The 19230-nt window shown below is 59.8% G+C and overlaps 1 protein-coding gene across 1 annotated transcript; it reads left to right on the forward strand.

Annotated features, from left to right (window-relative positions):
• Positions 1 to 3897: 3897 nt before the first annotated feature.
• On the forward strand, positions 3898 to 18831 carry NGFR (nerve growth factor receptor). Its single transcript, XM_064473204.1, has 6 exons — positions 3898 to 4031; positions 7820 to 7961; positions 12441 to 12800; positions 14583 to 14826; positions 15530 to 15690; positions 15766 to 18831. Exons 1-6 carry the CDS (start codon positions 3990 to 3992, stop codon positions 16065 to 16067), a joined length of 1251 nt encoding a protein of 416 aa, XP_064329274.1. The 5' UTR covers positions 3898 to 3989; the 3' UTR covers positions 16068 to 18831.
• The last annotated feature ends 399 nt before the right edge of the window (positions 18832 to 19230 follow it).

A 19230-nucleotide genomic window follows, 5' to 3' on the forward strand; every position in this document is an offset into this window, starting at 1 on the left:
TCGGCAGTTTTTAAACTGCATTTTGAGATGGAGCTGATCTTCCCATCTGTCCATCATGGAGAACAAATGGGTGGTTCTGGAGCTGGCAGAGGCGCCGAGCAGGGGGTGGGAGCGAAGAGCAAGCCCGTGTGCCTGCTGCACGAGAGCCGACCTTGGCCTCCATCCTTAAAAGCTTTTAAGTGCCTAAATCCCATCGATTGCAAGGAGAACCAGAGGCCCAAGGACCGTGGGAGCCCTCAGCTTCCTGCTCTCTAGACGTGGGTTTGGCTCTCGCCAAGTGGCCCAAGGTACAAATTTCTCAGAAAAGCTGGCCTAGATAGTTCAAATGAAATGATTTTTTCCTCCTCTTTTTTCCTTTTTCCATTGAAAAAAAATATAATGAATTTTCTAAAAGGTGCCTTATTGACACAAATTCCTTTCCGCCCCACAGAGACTGTCCATCGAGGAAAGCTCTGATGGCTTCTGGCAAAGTGAAGCCCATCACTGAAGTCAGCAGCAATAACGCCAGAGCCTGACTTCCACCCCAAATTTCCTCCCTTTCCCACTCAAAAGGCACTTTTCCCAGTACAACATGGGCAGTGCAGGGTCCCCGTCACCTTCCACCGGAGCAGCTGGGCTCTGCGACGCACCAGGACCCATCCCCTGCTCTGAAAGTGGTCCCAGACCACAGTCGCAGGGGCCCTTTCGCTCCCCCTGGACTTTTCCTTGCAGCCCTTTATTTATGCTCTCAGCCCTGGCTGTGAACAGCCGGGATGATATTTTCCCAATGTGTATTATTTATTCATTGTTATTTATAACTTACCATTACTGTGTTACTGACTTTGTCGGGAAAGTAATTACCTATGCTTTTTAGTAAAATCAATAAAAAGTTTGAAGGCAAGAGCTTGCACCGAGTGTTTAACTTGTGCCGTTTCTGGGGGTTCTGATGAGTCCTTGCGGGTGGTAGGAGAGGGGAAAAGCATTGCCCGTGTTTGCCTGGACACCTCTGGCCTCTGGAAGTGGTTGGGGGAAGAGCTGGACAAACCTAAAAAACCCAAAGAGAACGAGGGGGAGAGACGGTTGCTCCAAGGATGCTGCATGCTCTGTCCTTAATGCAATATTTCACCAAGCTGTAATTGGGCTTTTGCTAATTAAACCTTCCCTTTCCGGGGGGTGGGGTGGGGAGGCAGGCTGGTGCACAGCTCGCTCTCTCCCAGGCAGCGATGCCGCCCGTGTGCTGGTGGCCAAGCAGCTGGGAGCTCCCCGCTGCCCCTCCGGTGGGGAAACCCCCCCCGTGCATGAACCCCCCAACCTGAAGGGGGGTCAGGAGCCAACAAAACCCCCAAAGCTCTTTTTCTTATTACAAACTGGCAGCTTGCAGCCAAACCACTCCCCAACCTGCTCTCAGCAAGGCAAACCCAGCTCTGCCGGTGGCCAGCGCCGTGCCGGCCCCTGCGGCACCCTCCTGCTGGGGTGGAGTGGGACCAGCAGCATCGCCCAGACACAATTTTGGGGCCCTTTGGTGGCCGTGAGCCACCCCAGGAGCGTGACCGGCCGCACTCTGGCACACGGAGCCGGCTGTGGGAGGATGCAGCTTTCGGCTGACCTTAGGGGTTGCAATACGGCAGAGAGTGTCGTCTTCCCCTGGCAGCCTAAAGGATGGTCCCCCAGCAAACAAACCCCTAGAGCCTTTGGTTTTAATTCCAAGAGGTGACAGCAGACTTTTAAGAGGCTCTTTGTCATCTCATAGAGCCAGGAAAGGGCCGCAACCTTTTTGGGACAGGAAAAAACCGAGCGTGTGGGGAATTTAATGAAAAGCGCTAGCGAGTCCTTTCACAAAGGAGCCGCGGAGGGTTAGGATGGGAGCAGTTGTTTTCGCTTACCTTCGCTGGCCGCCGGCCCAGCCGTGTGCAGATGCAGCCCAGCTGAGCGGCTGTCTCTGTTCACTGGGCTCGGCTTTACATCCCCAGTACTGTTTTTGTCCCAGGGTGGCTCCCACAGTGGCACGAGGCCGTTGTGCAGCACCCATGCTTGGGGTGGTGGCGGGGAGGGGGGGGCTCGGGGACCGCTTGCCCCAAGCCTTGTGTCCCCAGCAAGTGCATCCCGCGGTGGGAGGCCACGGCCCAAAACCCTGCGGGGTGGGAGGATTTATCAGAGAAGCCAAGGAAAGCAGCTGTGTTTGCCACTTGCTGTGGCGGAGCAACAAAAGCAAATTAATTGTGGGAGACCCGGGCTGCTGCCCCCACTGCGCTCAGCCCCACCATATGTCTGCAGTCAGCTTTGTCCCGGTTCCATTTATCTGTGCGTGAATGAAAAAAAGAGAGCGGGATGCTTGGCTTATCGCTTCCTTCCCTGCCCATCTGACCTGCGGGTGGGCATCCTGCTCCCCGCAGCCCCGGGCGCATCCTGCCCTGTCCCTACCTGGCCCCAGCACAGCTTTCTGGCCGGCAAACCCATCGCCATGTGGCTCGCACATGTGTTCCCACGTCTCCGTGCCGGAGAACAAACGGCAGCTTTGGCTTCAGTTTAATCTTATTGAAACGCAAGGCTGCGAACAAGGGACTTTCCTTAAAGCCCTTCCCGGCTGCCCGTCGGAGCAGCGCGAGCCGGCTGGGAGCAGCCGACCTCCTGCACCTCGGGAGGTCGATAATTTGCTTTTCAAGAGGAAATCCAGCTGAGCTACGCTCAGCCCCGGGCACTTTGCTGCCCAGAGGGCATGATGTGACCCAAGAGAGGAGCCCGCGGGGCCGTCAGGAGGTGGGGGGGGGCGCGAATGGCTGTGGTGGTGGGAAAGGCTGGACCAAGCATTGCTATGAGGAACCCCAAAAGCACCTGCAGAGCCTGGAGGGGCAAGGAAATGCCTGGCATCAGCAGGACACGAGGTCAAATCCACTGTGTGGTGGACAAAGTTGGAGAGGGAAGGCGTCTCTCCTCCGTCCTGGCTGCAGGAGCCACCCCGGGGGCCAGTGACAGTGTTTCTGGGCCATTTCCAGCTACCCTCCCTTACCAAAACCACCTCAAAAAAAAAACCACCACACTTCATTTTTCCAGTGAGCCCCACAAGAAAGATTTCTGTCACTGACACACCAGGGCAGGGCCCTCGCTGGGATGAGGGACGGGCTGTGACATTTCCAGCTTCCATCACCCTGGGGTCTGGGCTGGGTAGGATGCCAGGCAGAGGCATCGGTGAGGAGTTGGAAGCATGTGGGCAGCAAGGAGATTTTTAGGGGCCAAAGGATGTAAATATGGGAGTTCATTTTACTGCCAAGGGTGGATTTACTAAGAGGAGGAGGCAGCCACTGCTATGGATATCACAGCATTGCCTGCCTGCTCCCCGCTGGGGGCTTCTCCGTGGTCACCTGGATGGCTGTGACAGACCTTGGGGTCTGGGGGTGTCACCAGTCCAGGCACCCATGGGATGTTGTCTGTTGTCCCACGCAGCCGGGAGACGCTTCGTCACCCCATCCCAGCCACAGCCGCTGACCTGCCCGGAGCCTCTTGATGGGGCTGCGATATCATTAACGGACCCGGCATGCAGGCAGTGGCCGGTGGAGGGCTGGAATGACGTGCGCAAGGACGCACAGACAGACAGGTGGTCGTGGGCGTTTGAGGAGATGGAGAGAGATGGATGGACAGACAGCAGAGGAGGGTGCATGGAGATGGCTGGATGGGTGGGTGAGAGTAATTGAGGGGCTGGATGGTGCTGGCTGGACAGAGACCGAGCGCACCCCAAAAGGGCTTCGTGGGAGGGCAGTGGGGACCGGGGGAGGCCCCGGGGGGGCCGGGGGGGGGGGTCTGGGCTTTGTGTGCCGGCGGAGGAGGGTGCTGGCTCGGCCGCTCGCCGTGATGCTCCGTGGGCGGAGAGGAGGAGGAGGAGGAGGAGGAGGGACTTGCAGCCTTTTTCTGGCTGCCGCCGAGGCGGTGGGCGGCAGAGGGAGGGCAGCCCGGCCGCGCACCGGCTCTCGGGGTGGGGTGGGGGGGGGTGACCGGCCCCGCCGCCCCCGCGCACCATGGCCGGGCTCCTGCCGCTGCTCCTGCTCCTGCTCCCGGCGGTGAGTGCGGGGCCGGCCGGGGGGAGCGGGGCGGCAGCATCCCGGGGGGGGCGCAGAGGGTCCCCGGGGCACCAGGCAGGGGTGGGATGGAGGGTCCCGGGATGGAGAGTCCCGGAGGCACCACACAGGGGTATTTGGAGGGTCCCGGGGGTACCAGGCTGGCAGACACGGAGGGTCCCGCATGTACCGGGATGGAGAGCCCTGAGGATAAAGGGCGGGAGGTGCCGGGGGTACGAAGCAGGCAGATGCGGGGCTCGCCGCCGTGCGGGGCTGGGGCGTCCCGGAGGCACCGGGCAGCAGGGCTGGGGGGGGGGGGGAGCCGGGCGGGGGGCCCAGGGGTGCCCCGCAAGCACTTCTGGGGACAGAGGGAGGGGGCTCGGGGGCGTGGGTGGTGATGGGGGACCCACAGGGGTGGCTTGCGAAGCCCTTCTGATCCCTCTGCACGGAGCTCTGTCATCCCAGATAAAAAGGATGACAGCCCTCACCGAATAAGCGGTGTGGGGGGGGAGAAGCCGCCAAGACCCCCAGTGCCCTCATCTCCTGCCATCCCACATCCCCAGGTTTTCCCTTAGAGCTTCCCAGCTCCAAACTCGCTGCCCGTGAAGGGTGATATCCTCCCCCCTCCCCGGACAGGCACAGCCTCTGCGTGTGCCAGAGACAAAACTTCAGGGCGTGGGGGGTGAAAGAAGAGAGAAATGCCTGGAGCAGGGCACCTGGGTGGGCACAGGGGGATGGACCCACCTACCTGGAAGAGAGCTTTTGGTGGGGGAGTTATTTTCGTTGACGGGGGTCCCAGAGGTTTCATTAGGCAGCCCGACACCTCTCAGGCAGGATAGTAAAGCTGGTGCTTCAGCAGTTTCGTGCAGAGACCAAGGAGGAGAGCCGTGTTTGCGGCTCCGTGCCGGAGGGTCTCCTTCCCCTGTACATCTGCGGTGCCAGGCATGGGATCAGGCTGGCCAAGCTCCCTGGGAATGCTCGTGGCGGTGGGCAGGAAAGGCAAGAGCTGTCCCAGCCGTATGGGTTCAGATGATTTCAGCGCAGGGAATTACCCACCTCAGGCAGCCCCCCACCTGCTGCAGCGGGGCCAGGATTTGGCGACCCGCGAATCTCCGCAGCAGCCTCCCCAGGTCAGGGCTGAGTCCAGCCGTCGCCAGCCAGGGCACCCACTGCCACGGGGCTGGATCTGCCCCCCACGATTACGCCTGCTGAGCCAGGGGGGCTGCGGCTGTGCACGGGGGGACCCCGGCTGCTCCGCCAAGCACTCACTCGGGGCAGGTCCAGATGTGCGCCCACAGCTGTGGTGACAGCCCAGGGGCCACCCCAAACCCTGGGCACCCTGTGTTTGTTGCTCTTTACCTGTGCTGCTTGGCTGGTAGCTCCACGTGGGAAGAGGCAGAGCCCTCCCGGTCCTGCCGCGCGGAGGGTTGGCTGGACCCGCAGACCTCAGACGTGGCTTTCTCTGCTGCCCAAAGTTTGGGGATTGCTCAGAGCCAGGGGGTTGGCCTTTCCTAGACAGGATGCTCCACCAAGAAAGGCAGAGCCATCTGTCAGGCTTGCGGGTGGTTCAGATCCAGGCTTGCCGCTGGGCCCATCTCCAGCTGTTACATCCCCTCCCTTCCCTATGCTGGTGAGAAGTGATTTTCTGTGCCAGGGCTCCGGAGCTAATGGTGCCACGCAGAACTCCCGCTCCGTGTAGCTCCCTCCAAGGCCATCTCAGCTGGCGACATCTGCTAGGACACAAAAAACCCACCGACACAACCCCGAAAGCAATTAAAAGCTTACAGAGGTGTCGCTTGCACCCTCCATCCATGCCCCCCTCCTTGGTCCAGCTGTCAAAATGCTTTATGGTGTTAATACCTGTGGCTTTGTCAACAGGAGTTGCGTTAATAACATGCACATTTCGGCGAGCTAATGCAGACCATGTGCTCCTCTTATAAGTGTGTTAATCTTTATGGGGGTTTTGGTGCTTGAGACAGAGAACTGAAAGGGAAATGCAGGCAGAGCAGGGGGGGTGCAGCACCTGGGACTGGAACTTGTATTTTCTACAGCGTTTGGGAGCGTGAAGGAGGAGACCTGGCGGGGGGAGGCATCGTCTGCTCCTGGCAATCCTACGGGGAGGGGACACGGGGTCCAAAGGGGCTCCCTGGGGTCAGCTGCTGGGGGTCCAGGTTTCACACGGAGGAAGCAGCATTGCCGGGTCCCATCCCCGCGGGTGCGCGGAGCTGCTCGCAGCTGCCTGCAGCGTGGGAGAGCTGGCCTCTGCCGGCCCCAGCTGCGCTACCCCAGCCTTCCCAGCACTATTTATAGCCAGTCTCATTCGGCTGCTCCCCCAGCCCCGCTCTTGGCTGCTGCTGCCACAGCCACGGGGAGGCGAGACGGGGGCAAACCCCTGCCCAAGCAGGGAAGGTGCACTGCAAGTCAGGGCTGCAAGGGATGGGGCGGTGGGATGAGCTCCAACGAGGTTTGCTGCAAAGCATGATCTGGAGATCCACGAGCTGGATCTGTCCCTCAGGAGAGGCAAAAGCAAGCCCCTTCCTCACCCCCAAACCCATTTCTCAGCTGTCATATGGGGGTTCTGGGAAGCCCTCCCCCCACGCCAAGCCCTCCTGCCTGCGATTTGGGGCCCAGTGCCAAAGCGGGCTGCCAGCCTGGGATGGCGAAGCAGCGCCAGGGAGGAGAGCACATGCTTTCAAGCGCAGGGTAATTGGAGCACTTTGTCATTCAGATGCCTATAATTGGCGCTCCATTGTCTCAGCCGGGCCGGATGCTGCCGGATGCCGCACAGCAAGTCCATAACGCCGCATTGTGCAAGGAGGTGGCCAAGCGGCTGACGAGGCACCCAGATGTACAGGGAGGGGGAGTTCCTCCAAGCATTAGCTGAGTTTCTTCCCCCAAAATCAGGCTTAGCTGGATGGCAAAAGGATGGTTCCAGCCCTGGAACTCACCTGCCTGTGAGCAGAGGGGGCAAAAGGAGCCCTGGCAGAGCTCAGATCACTGTGAGCATCTCAGCAGCCCTGCACCCAGGCAGAGATACTTCCTGCGCTGCCCGGCCCTGGCCAAGGGGTGTTTTGGGGAGCAGCCATCCTGCAAATGCACCCCGCTCCCCAGGCTGCAAAGTGCTTGTACAGGGTGGCTCTGAGCCCACCGCTCACGGCACGTTTATTGCTTCCATATGTGATGACAGGTTTTATAAGCAGATACACTTACTTCCATTAGACAGTAGTGTTGCTGAAGCGCTCGGTGCTCCCTTCAAAGCCTTCATTTCGATCGTGGGGTCTGATTTCTGATCCCACATGCAGCAGAAGCGCTGTGCAGAGCTGCCACCCAAGCTCTCCAAACCCTCCATTGGGGCAGGCAGGTCTCCCCACTGCCAGCCTGTAGGCAATGGCCTCTCTTCCCCCAGCGTGGGAAGGCCTGAGCCTTTCAGGATGGCAAAACATCCTTAGAAGAGACAACTCAGATGTCAGACAAGGGCGAACGGTGCTGTAACCCCGCAGAAAAGCCCACATTCCCCCCAAAATACCCACCAGCCTGGGCTGTGGAGACACAGGTCTTCCTAACCTCCCTCCAGCAGCAGCACATGGCAGGAGCTTTCTTGATGAGCAAGTTGTGCATAGGAAATTAATTTCTCCCAAGACCTGTATTTAATATGCGAGCCCCCTTTAGCCCTGACATGCAACGTCCTCCCCAGAGCGGGACCCTACCTGTATGTCACGTACTTCTCTGCCTGCCCTTGCAGGGAGGGTCTCATAACAAGGGTCACCTCCCAGCTCTGTTTTCTCTCCCAGGGACCCGCCTGGGGCGCCAAGGACAAGTGCCCCACCAAGATGTACACGACGAGCGGGGAGTGCTGCAAAGCCTGCAACCTGGGAGAGGGGGTGGTGCAGCCCTGCGGGGTCAACCAGACGGTCTGCGAGCCCTGCCTGGACAGTAAGTACCCGCTCTCCTCCGTGAGGCACCACAAAGGGGCTGGCACGGGGTGTGGGGGGCGCTTTGGGGACCATAAGCATTAGCAGGCACTTGGGTCTCCCCATGTGCATCCTCTTTCCCTCCTCAGGTGTTGCCTGGGCACAATTTGTGCTGTTTGCTTCCACCTTTCCAAGCACAGCCCGAGGGTCCCGGGCACAGCCCGAGGGTCCCGGGCGCAGCCCTCGCACAGATCACCGCCACCATGCTCGCAGCTTTCCCCGGCCACCCATCTCTGCACTTCCAGTGTTTCCCCAAAGCATCTGTCCTGCAAATCCCAGCCACGGCTGCAGCATTTCCCCCTGTTTTGGGACCCATTGGTGCCAGTCACCTTTGCGGATCCCCCTTCCAGCACTGTTCCCCTCCCAATGGCTCCCCAGCTACTGGCTCGTAGCCAGCATTTGCCCCTGAAACATTCCCCTCCCCAGGCTGACTGTGCATTGCTCTGAGGTTCAGCCACAGGGATGTCTCCCAATGAGCCACCTGTATTTTTTGTTTTTTAAAACCTTGTCAAGATTGCAAAATAAAAGCAAGTTTGAGAGCAGAGAAGCAAATCACATCGGTCCCTGAGAGAGAGGGGAACAGTTTTCTCCTGGCCAGCTCCAGGCACATTGCCTATGTCAAATGCTTCATAAATGTCGGTCAGAGATGTGTGCTGGAGTCCTGCTTAAATGCTTACAGATGAAGTGGTCCAACTTTTACTGTTTAAACAATGCCATGATAGGCATAAGCAATCTGCCCTTCAAATTTACTGCTGCAAATGCTTTGAAGGCCTAAGGACAAGTATTTGTAGAAAAAGCTGTGCCAGCCAAGCCCAGATTCTCCAGGGACGTGATTTGAGGAGAGGGGGAAGGGACAGAGCAGGGCTGTGGGGGAGCAGAGAGGAGGCAAAGTCCGGGAGGGGGGCAGGCAGGCTGGAGAAGCAGTCTAAGCAAAGCAGCGCCAGCACGGAGCAGGGGACGGAACAGCATCAGGGCAGCGCTAAAAATACCTCTGCTTTCCTGCAAAATCGATGAGCAGTGCTCGCCCTCGCAGCGCCTGGCTGCAGGGGCTGAATCCCACCGGCTGCAACCTCGGGGCTGCGGTGCAGGATAACCCTGCTGGGCACGGCTCGCTCCCCCCTGGGCTGCAACGGGCTCAAGCCCGTCTTGCTGCCAGGTGCCAGGGCATCCACTGCGCTGCCCATCCCCACGAGCCCTTCCTGCAGGGAACTTGGCCGACGTGCCGGGCTCCAGCTCCTGGGTGTGCGGGGCTGTAAATCTAGAGGGCTGCTTTGCATTCCTGGGGATACTCAGATCAGCCGGTTTCCTGTAACCCCGGCACTTCCAGGCTGGCAGATGGTTCGTCTCCCTGATTTCTTTCTGGGAACTGAGGAGATAAAGGGAATTTCCACCCTCCCTGGAGAAACTAGGACTGTGACCTGGGCTCAGTGCTGGAAGCCCATGCAACAGCTGGGATGTGGGTGCAAGTGCCACTGCTCTGGTTTGCATCCCAGCTCCTCCTGCCCAGCCCGAATTGCCCCATTTGCACTTTTGCAGGGGGGTTAGCATCAGGCAGCAGCTCTGTTGGGTCAGGCTGCTGAGCTGGAAAGTACCAGGACAAAAGGGTCTGGCCCTTTCCTCCATCCCTGCGGGGATGAGAGCAACCAGGAGCAAACGCTGCAGCCCCAAGGCCTCCCAGCATCACACGCAGGCTGAGAGCAAAGCCCCAGGGCTGCACTTTGTGCCTTGCTTGGCTTTGCTGTTGATGAGCCAGCACAGCTGAGTGCTCCTGACCTCCAGGCAGCTGCTCTGGGACTGCCAGCCCCCTCTCTCCATGGCCCAGTTTCTCCCACAGCCCTTGACCTGCCTCCCAGTCCAGCAGTTCACAGCCTGGCCACCCCTTGCTTGGGAGCACCGACTATGTGAGACCCCACTCACCCAGCTACACAGCAGTGTGGCGTGTGCCCCAGGGCAGGATCAGGCAACTCTCACAAGAAGCAGCACCAAGGGGGCAACCCACTGCCCTCCCTGCCTCAAAGAGGAAGGCAGCAGATGACCTGGAAAACCACAACAAGGGCAAAAACCCTCTAAACCCTCCTGTTTTATACCCCACGCCCTGCTCCAGCTGTAGCCTTTCATTCATTGATTGATGGCAGCATGGACTAATCCCCAGAAGCTCATCAGCTGGAGCTGTGGGGTGGGGGTGACCATGGGGTGACTCCTGGGTGCAGGTGCTGCAAGGGGGCAAATGCTCCCCCAGCTCTTTGAGCCCAGAGCAGAATTTCAGGCTGCGGAAAGGGACCTGCAAACCCCATCATCAGCTCTTGCCGGGATGGGGAGAGGGTCCTTTTGGACCTGGGCTCAGGCTGGATCCCGCTGCCGCAGGCGCTGGGCAGGTGCAGGCAGGCCTGCCTGCCAAGCGTGAGCTGGCGGGGAGGAATGCGGGCACGGCCCTGGGCTGCTGAGATCCCCACCTCCACCCCAGGCTGCCTCCGAGCTCTTGCCTTGGATGTCTTCCCAATTCACCAGCCAAATTTTGCAAAAATTTGCTACAACCAAAGCACCACCCTGCCAAAACCTGTGGGGGCCGGAGGAGACGGACCCTTCATGAGCCCAAATGGCCACTTGTTTGGTTTTTTTTAATATAATTTTCCTTCTCCCCCCTCTTGCCAGCCACCCCGATTGCTGCCTCATGATTTATTTATCCCCCTCACCAGCCTCCATCGCTGCGGGTGGGAGGGATGGGGAGGGGACCCTGTTTGAATCTCAGCTGTAATTGCTCAGCTCAGATACCTTGCTGCCACTGAAAATGTGCCCACTCAGCCGTATGCCTTTCCTGGCCACTTCCCTGCTCTAATGGTGCCTATCAATAATTCAGAATAATGCAAAGGATGAGCCCAGGTTAATGGGAGCTGCGCACGCCGGCGGCCGACCCGGTGCTGCTGTGGCTCTGCTCGCTCGGCCGGGCAGCGGGGCAAGGGTGGCTCGCCCACCCCGGGGCAGAGCCGAGGCGGCAGCTTGGGGTGGGCAGCGGCAGAGCAGGTACATCCCCAGGGTCCTGCAGTTCCAGGGAGGGCACAGGGCCATCCCCGAGAGAGGAGCTGGACACCCAGACACAGGCACGGGGCAGGGGGAGATGTTGGGGGGTGGAGATGTCATGGCTGTCAGTGCTCAGGATTCATCCTGAGCCATGGTAGGAAACCAGCTGCCGAGGCTGGCATGGCACCTCCACCCCTCTAACCCTGCCCATCACCAGTGTCTCAGGGCTCTTCATTCCCCTCGATCTTGAAAGCAGCCAAAAGTTAAGCACCAAAACAGCTCAGCCCTGAGCCTGCCCATGCCTTGGTCTCCCCTTGGCCACCCAGGGAAGCTGGAGGCCACTGAGGGTGGGAATTACCATCTCCCACGATCATCCTTGGGAGTCAGGCAAGTAATTAAAGATTAGCAGGTGGCTAGATTGACTTCCCGAGGAGCAGGGCTAGCAGAGGCATTGCGCTTGATCTCCCTGACACCTTCTCCATCAAGGAGGCTGGACTTTCCCCTGGTGTTTTGTACGAGGGAAGATGAGGCATTGCGGCAGCGCAGCCTCCGGTGAGATCGATGGAAAGCAGCCGATGCAGGGACAGCAGCTGTGCCCTCCAGTACGGGAGTTGACCCATCTTCCTGAGCTAAAAATATCTTCAAACACCTTTGGGAGTGGGTAGGGGGAAGGAGGGGGCATGGGGCAGCTTGCTGGCCTGCAGGAGGAAGATTGATTTCCCCAGCAGAGTCAGTCCTGCAGGATGAAACCAGAGAGCAAGGAGCCCCGGGGTCAGAGGAGAGTCAGCAATTAGTGTTGTAACCTCCTGTTCACATCACGCCTCGCATCTCCCGGCCTCCCCGAGCCTGGCAGGGACACGCGACCGAGGAGGGGGGCACAGGGCGGCGATGCCCCGAGGGACACCCTGGGCAGGATGCAGAGGAGAAAGCGTTTGGGATGCTGGGGAGCAGCCATGGCTGTAGGATGCCTGTGGGGACCAACTGGAGGTCAAAAATGGGGATGATGCTCTGGCTGGGGACAAGGATGCTTGCATGGGGACACAAGCACCAAGCGCTGGGAAGGGCATGTGGAGGACAGCATCCAGACCTGCCCAGGCTGCAGGAGCTCGAAGGCTGGGTCCCTGCTGAGCTGGGGAATTGCTGCAGAAAAGGTATAGCTGTTAATGGGAAGGAGAGCCTGTGGGCTGGGGGATGCTCGTGGTGTTGGGGGGCTGCAGGGGACACACACGCCTCTCCCTCTGGCCTAGAGGAGGGGCAAAATGGTGAAAGGGGAGACGGTCCCAACCAGCAGCTGCTACACAAGCCCGTCTCCCCAGCACAGCACCGTTTGGTGATGGGATGAAGCCAGTGCCAGGGAGCAAAGCCGCCACGGGGAAGGGGCCGCAACGCTGGGACCCCGCTCACCTCACCCTCTGTCCTCCAGGTGTCACCTACTCGGACACGGTGAGCGCCACGGAGCCATGCAAGCCCTGCACGCAGTGCGTGGGGTTGCAGAGCATGTCTGCGCCCTGCGTGGAGTCAGACGATGCCGTGTGCCGCTGTGCCTATGGCTACTACCAGGACGAGTCGAGCGGGACCTGCAAGGAGTGCCGGGTGTGCGAGGTGGGCTTCGGCCTCATGTTCCCCTGCCAGGACTCGCAGGACACGGTCTGTGAGGAGTGTCCTGAGGGCACCTTCTCCAGTGAAGCCAACTTTGTGGACCCGTGCCTGCCCTGCACCACCTGCGAGGAGAACGAGGTGCTGGTGAAGGAGTGCACGGCCATCTCGGATGCCGAATGCAGAGGTAACGCCACCTTTTCCAGGAGGGCCGTTGTGGAGAGGAGAGCTGTGTTCGCTGGGGGACCTGTAGCACTCCTTGCCTCAGTTTCCCTTTGCACCACAGCAATGGGGAGGCAGGAGCATGTCCCTGGGCTCGGAGGGGAGGAGAGAACCCCAGTGTCCAGGTGGGACCCCCAGCCCTTGGGCATTGCAGCACTCAGCTTCCTACCGAGGCAGTGCTTGCTGTGAGCCCTCCTCTCCCTTGCAAACACCCAGCCCCAGGGTGTGCCCAGCCCTTTCCAGGGACTTCCTTGGTCGAGCTCCTGGCAGGACGCTGCCACGGGTGCAGGCACTCTGCCGGGTGCCTTTTGGTGTCCGGGAACGGCAGGCAGAGCTGAGATGCTCACTAGTCTTGGATGCCGTGCTCACTGTTGCCCAAGCCTTCATCAGGAGGGAACTTGGCAGCTGGTCGGTTTCTGATAGGAATTAACTACCCTGAAGAGCTGAGGAATAGCCGGGTCCCACAGCCCAGGAGGATTCAGTGCCCAGGAGAAGGGGGAGAGCATCATTCACCGGCACTAGCCCCCAGCCATGCCAGCCCGCACCCCACTGTCGTGCACGGCTCCCCAAGGAGCAGCAGGGCTGCTTCGGCTGGGGACACCCTGGTTGCTCCTTGGCAGCAGCAGCGCGATTCCCTGCCCCGAGCCCGGCCGGGGAGAAAAGAGCTTTGTGCTGGCCGCCGCTGATTCACAGCGCGGGGGCAGCCAGCGCAGCTCCCTTGAAAGGGTCGAGTAAATGGAGCCATAAGTCAAGGAGCACAGGGCCAGCTTTGTTAGCTGCCAGCGGGGCCCCGCCGGAAACGGCCCTGCCGGCCACCGAAGCGCCACTCCGAAAGGGCAGCAGGGTCCGGCGGGGGGCTGTGGCCGGGAGGGCTGGCAGGGCAAGATGCCAGCTCCCCGCCGTGGCACCCGCTCCGTCCTCGCTGGGCCGGCAGACGTGGCACGGCTCCGCGGGGCTTGCTGCTGCCAGCGGGCGCAGGGCAAGCCCCTGGAGAGGGGTTGGGGGGCGGGTTTGGGATGGAGCCAGCACCCCTGGGAGGGGATGTGGCAGCCGCAGGTGAGCGAGTTTTCCCGGGGCAAGACAAGACGTATCCACTCGCTCCATGGGACACGCCTGGGTGCGGCGGGAATGGGGTCACTCCCAAATGGGGCTGGGCTGGTGGGGTGCTCGGCTGCAGGCAGGGGCCGGGAAAGGGGAAAATCCAAGCTCTGGGTGCTGCTGGTGGCAGATGAGCCCAGCTCCGTGCAAGCCTGCAGAGGCAGCTGGGTTGCCTTACCCAGGTCCTGGTGCAGATGTGTGGTGGATGGGAGGCAGACAGGGCCACATCCCTGGGCTTCGGTACCAGCAGTGTGAGCCTGGGGCTCAGTCTGCAGCTTGCACGCTGGGGGAAGAGCTGCAGGGCTCAAGCAAACCCAGTTCTGGGAAAGAAGAGCTTACAAAGCCATGTCCATGTCCAGCCATAACCAGGCAGCATCAGCTGTTTCGGGGCAGGAGATGGCTTCAGCTTGTCCCGGGGACCAGGGAGGCTGGTGCTGTCTGGGGTCAGGGGGCAAGGTGGTTTGCAAGGGCAAGTGTGGGGACAAGGGGATGGGGCAGGCCTGGCACCTCCGCAAGCCCCCCAGCCTTTGGAGGAAGATCCCTGCAGAGAACGCTGTCCCTTCACCAGTTTACCCATCACAGCCCACTATAAAGCATGTCTGGCTGCGTGACTAATTATTCTCATTTGCTTTCCCCTCCCTCATGGCAGACCTCCATCCTCGCTGGACGACACACACACCTTCTCTTCTGGGCTCCGACAGCCCCGAGCCCATCACCAGGGACCCCTTCAACACCGAAGTGATGCCCAGCACCCTGGCAGACACTGTCACCACCATCATGGGCAGCTCGCAGCCCGTTGTGAGCCGTGGCACCACCGACAACCTCATCCCCGTCTACTGCTCCATCCTGGCAGCCGTGGTGGTGGGGCTGGTGGCCTACATTGCTTTCAAAAGGTGGGGCACCAAGGCAGCGCCATGGGGTCTTGGCAGAGGATTTGAGTAGTGGGTAACAGGCTGTGTCCTGCCTTGGAGGACCTGCAGCCAGAGCTGTCACCAGCAAGGGAGGGAAGAAGACGAGGCTGGGTGGGTAGGAGCTGCATTTCCAAAAATGCATGGAAAAATCAGGTGGTTAAGGGTGAAAGAAGGAGATGGTAGCAGGGTGGGGGAGCCCTCATTGCAAACCCTGCCCCAGCACAGCCCCTGCTCATTCCAGCACACCGTGGGCAGCCGTCGCAGCTGATCATGCTCAGCGGCTCATCCCCAGCATGCTGGGTTTGCACCTGGCCCTGGGCAGGCCAGGGCTGGCTCAGTGGCTCCCTGCGTACCCTGAGCTAGAGGCACCCCGTGGGTGGAGGGGATGACCCGCAAGCAGCCACAGGACCCCTGTGAGCTCTGGCAGCGCAGACGCATTTTTGCAGTGGATCCATGCAGAAGGGAGCCCTGCCCTGGTCCCTCGCAAAGCTCAGGAGCTTGGTACCCTCGACAGCTGCAAACACCGACTTAAACCAATCCAACTGCCCTCCTGGAGAGGCTGAGGCTGCAGGAGAAACATTTCTCCCTGGGAAAAGTGGTCCCAAGAAAGGGGGTTAAAGCAACAGAGCTCCCAGCCTGGGGCTCGTCACCATCGGCTGTCACCTCCCCACTCCTCTCCCTACAGGTGGAACAACTGCAAGCAGAACAAGCAAGGTGCCAACAACCGCCCGGTGAACCAGACGCCTTCGCCGGAGGGGGAGAAGCTGCACAGCGACAGCGGCATCTCGGTGGACAGCCAGAGCCTGCATGACCAGCAGCCGCCCAGCCAGAGCACCCAGGGACCAGGTAGGGCAAACCGGGTGCTGCAGGGTGGGCAAGGGCACCCTGGGGATGGGCTTAACGCTGCTTCATCCTTCCCAGCGCCCAAGGGAGATGGGAACCTTTATGCCAACCTGCCACCCAGCAAGCAGGAGGAGGTGGAGAAGCTGCTGGGCAGCTCCGCAGAGGAGACGTGGCGGCAGCTGGCCGGGGAGCTGGGCTACAAAGAGGACCTCATAGACTCCTTCACCCGGGAAGAATCACCCGCCCGGGCTCTCCTGGCCGACTGGTCCTCCAAGGAGACGGCCACCCTCGCCGCCCTGCTCGCCGCCCTGCGCAAGATCCAGCGCGGGGACATCGCCGAGAGCTTGTACAGCGAGTCCACCGCCACCTCTCCCGTCTGAAGGGTGGCCCGGGGCGGCCCCGCGGGGTCCCCTTCCCCCTTCGCCCCCTCACCTCTCCCCTCCCTGGCACCGAAAGCCCAGGAGGGGAGGGTGGGAAGGAAGCAGGGGCTCCCCAATTTACAGTCCTGTATGCACTGAGCTCCTGTTTTCGGTATCACCCCCTCCCAATGCCACCTTCCCCCGGCAGCCCGTAAGCAGGTCGGGTGTGGGGCTCAGTCCTGCTCAACACCCAAAGCCCATCTGCTGCCCTGTGAGGCTGGACAGACAGACTCAGGAATGACCACCGTGCTCTCAGCCCTCTCCCCTCTCCCCTTCCAACAAGCTCCTTGGGGCTCCAGTTCTCCTCTTCCTCCTGCCCTTCCTCCTCTGCCCACCCTGCCAGTATCTCCCGCGCCCCTCCAACACCTTGAAATCCAGCTGCTTTCCCCAAACCGCAGGCAAAGGGCAGGGCTGGGATGGGCACGGAGAGAACTGGAGCTGCCCTACCAGGATTTGGGGAGGGATCTGGTCCTATGGCCGGGCTGCGCCACGGGGGGTGGGCTGGGGGAAAGGACTTGGCTTCCAGCAGCCCAACCTACACTGTGAAATTTGGGGGGTGGGGGCACAGCCCCCACACACGCTCTGCAGGGCTGTCAACACTTAGCCTTGGTGAGGAGTGGCCGGGACCACCCCAACGTTGCAGACCAGGCGTCCGGGTGCCACCACCTCCCTGGTGCTGGAGCACCGTGAGGGGACACACTGAAGGTCCAAAGGGCTGAAAAAGTGCCTGCCTGTGGTGGGGACACGATGAAAGGGCTCTGCTCGTCCTTCCCCTGGCACCAGCTCTGACATCCCTCTGCTGCACCGACCCAGGAGCAAAGCCACCCTGCCGCGATTGCACTGTCCCTTCTCACCTGCAGACCCAGCCGTGCTGGTGGTCCCAACCCCCTGCTTGTAAGGGCTCCGTCTCCTCCGTCTCCATGAAGGGGGGCTCAGAAATATCCCTGCCCGCTCCCCTGCAGGCCCTTTGCCTCCGTCTGGGCGTGCAGCGGGTGCTGCCTACCCTTGGCGCACCAAGTGCTTCCCTGGGGCACCCTCGGGTGGCCCCAGCACCTCCCCTCTGCCGGGACCCCACCACAGCCCCGAGGAGGAGACATCACTCACCACCTGCACATCTCCAGAGCTATAAGTGCATTTTCTTGGCATATCAGCTCCCCACCCAGCACCCAGCTCACTCGTCGGTGATGCTGGAGAGCAGCCGCCGGGTGGGCGAGCACCCCTTTCCCGCTGCAAGCCGCCACCAAGCAGCCAGCGCAGTCCTGGGGGATGTCCCCAACACAGCTATGGCTTTGACATCTCGCTTGCCTGGAGCATCACGGGCTCTTTGCAGAGGAAGGACTGCAAGGCAAGCAGGCGCACAGCGCCGGTGCCAGGTACATCTGCACCTGCGGACTCCCCTTTCACCTCTGGATTCAGCCAGAAACTCTTTCGTGAAAGCAGAAGGTGATTTTCCTCCCCTCTTTAAGGAGATAAGCAAGACTTGTAAATAATATTGTGTCGTTTTACTAACTGCTCGATGTTTCTACGTGTGACACGGGGTGGTGGTGCCCGCCCCAGCCCCTCTGCTCTTCCTCACAGCCTTTCTGCCTGCAGGGCGAGCTTTCGTTTTGCAGTCCAAGCCTTCGGTCCCACCTCATTTCTGGCCTTAAAGACTCAACGGGGAGGCAGGGAAACACGCACACCACAAAAATCGCTGCAGCAGGTCCATGAGAAACTTGGGAGTGTGGAGGGGTTTGGCTGTTCTCTGTGGAGCTGCCGGGCATCAGGAGAGAGAGCTCAGCATTTTCCAAGGGATATTGGAGCCTGTGTCAATAGGATTCGAGCACCCAGGTCCTTCAAAAGCTTTTGGGAGTTTTGTCCCCTGTGCTTTGGATGATAAAGCAGCACAGGCTGAATCTGGATCTCCAGGATGGGATATTTGATGCTTCCTGCCCTCGTGCAATGAAACAGCAAAGATCCCTTCGGATGAACGACTTCGGCCATTGGCTGCCCAAGCCAAACCTTGAAACACTTGGCCTCGACAGGGTTGTAAGTCCCATGTCTGAGTCCCAGCCCTCTCCCTTCACTAAAACCCAAGGAAACTGCCCCAGATTTGCAACTCCACTTTTAGTGGGCGACTCTGGCTTGCGAGCCCCCGGCTGGGGCGCCGGCTCCTTGCTGACCAAGCCATCCACAGGGATGCTTTTGGATGAATTTAAATGTTGGTTATCGTCAGGTTGTTTCCATCGATCCCTTTTTTTTGGTGAAGCGACTCAAATATGAACTAAGGGTGACTGGAATAAAGTGCCCAGATCAAAAGCAAAACAAACTGCCCGATTCAGTCTGACAAGCCAACTCGGCCATACCTTGCCAGCTGGAAATTGCTTTTCTTCAGGACAATATTGCCACGGTCTCAGGTTTCAATTGCCATAGTAAAGGGATTTCCTCAGGGCTGAGGAAATGGAGACAAACTCAGCATCCAAAGAGAAGCCGGGGGATGCCTCAAATCCCTGGTTGCAGGAAATAAATAAAAATAAAAGTAAAAAAAAAAAAAAAAAGGAGGGAAAACCAAGCCAAAGTTAGTGCTCGTTGGTATGTTTTGTGTCTTTTTCTAATGTTTCTGTTGTACAAGGAATGTGTGTTTCTCCACTCACCCCTGTGTAATACCAGTGCTGATTTATTAGGAAGTTTTACGGTGAAGAAATAGCCGTCGTAGAAGGAGTTTGCGGCTGTAGAAGGGGGGGTTTGCGGGTGGGGCGTGAGCAGCATGAGGTGGGGGGGCGATGCACGGGGGGTGGCGGGCCGCCGCGCCGGCTGGGTGGGTAGCTGTCCTTGTGTATCCATCGGATGCCAATAAAGAGCATCACCACGTTGGCGTGCCGCTTGGTTTTTTCCCTCCTCCCCAAGAACTGTGGTTTGTGAATCCGTGATAGGAAAGACAGCCTCAAAGCCTTCAAGGGTGGGGTTTTATTTTCTTCTGCCCCATCTTCCTATTTTAACCTTGTAAATGGCAGGATTGTAAAGTCTGGTCTTATCTGGTAGAGGAGGATTTCTTGGGAGCGTGCAGCAGAGACTCGGACCTCAGCCAGGAACGTGGCACTGGGAGCTTTCACGACTTATCCAGCTTTGTACAGTAATTACACGA

This window comes from Phalacrocorax carbo, chromosome 25 (assembly GCF_963921805.1).
Source record: "Phalacrocorax carbo chromosome 25, bPhaCar2.1, whole genome shotgun sequence".
Lineage (NCBI taxonomy): Eukaryota > Metazoa > Chordata > Aves > Suliformes > Phalacrocoracidae > Phalacrocorax > Phalacrocorax carbo.

What these genes read in the sequence shown, in the direction of transcription:
- NGFR (XM_064473204.1), top strand. Translation starts at nt 3,990, where the DNA reads ATGGCCGGGCTCCTGCCGCTGCTCCTGCTCCTGCTCCCGGCG. An exon ending in CTGCGAGCCCTGCCTGGACA is followed by an intron (nt 7,962 to 12,440) that starts GTAAGTACCCGC and finishes TCTGTCCTCCAG; the next exon opens with GTGTCACCTACTCGGACACG. An exon ending in CTCGGATGCCGAATGCAGAG is followed by an intron (nt 12,801 to 14,582) that starts GTAACGCCACCT and finishes CCCTCATGGCAG; the next exon opens with ACCTCCATCCTCGCTGGACG.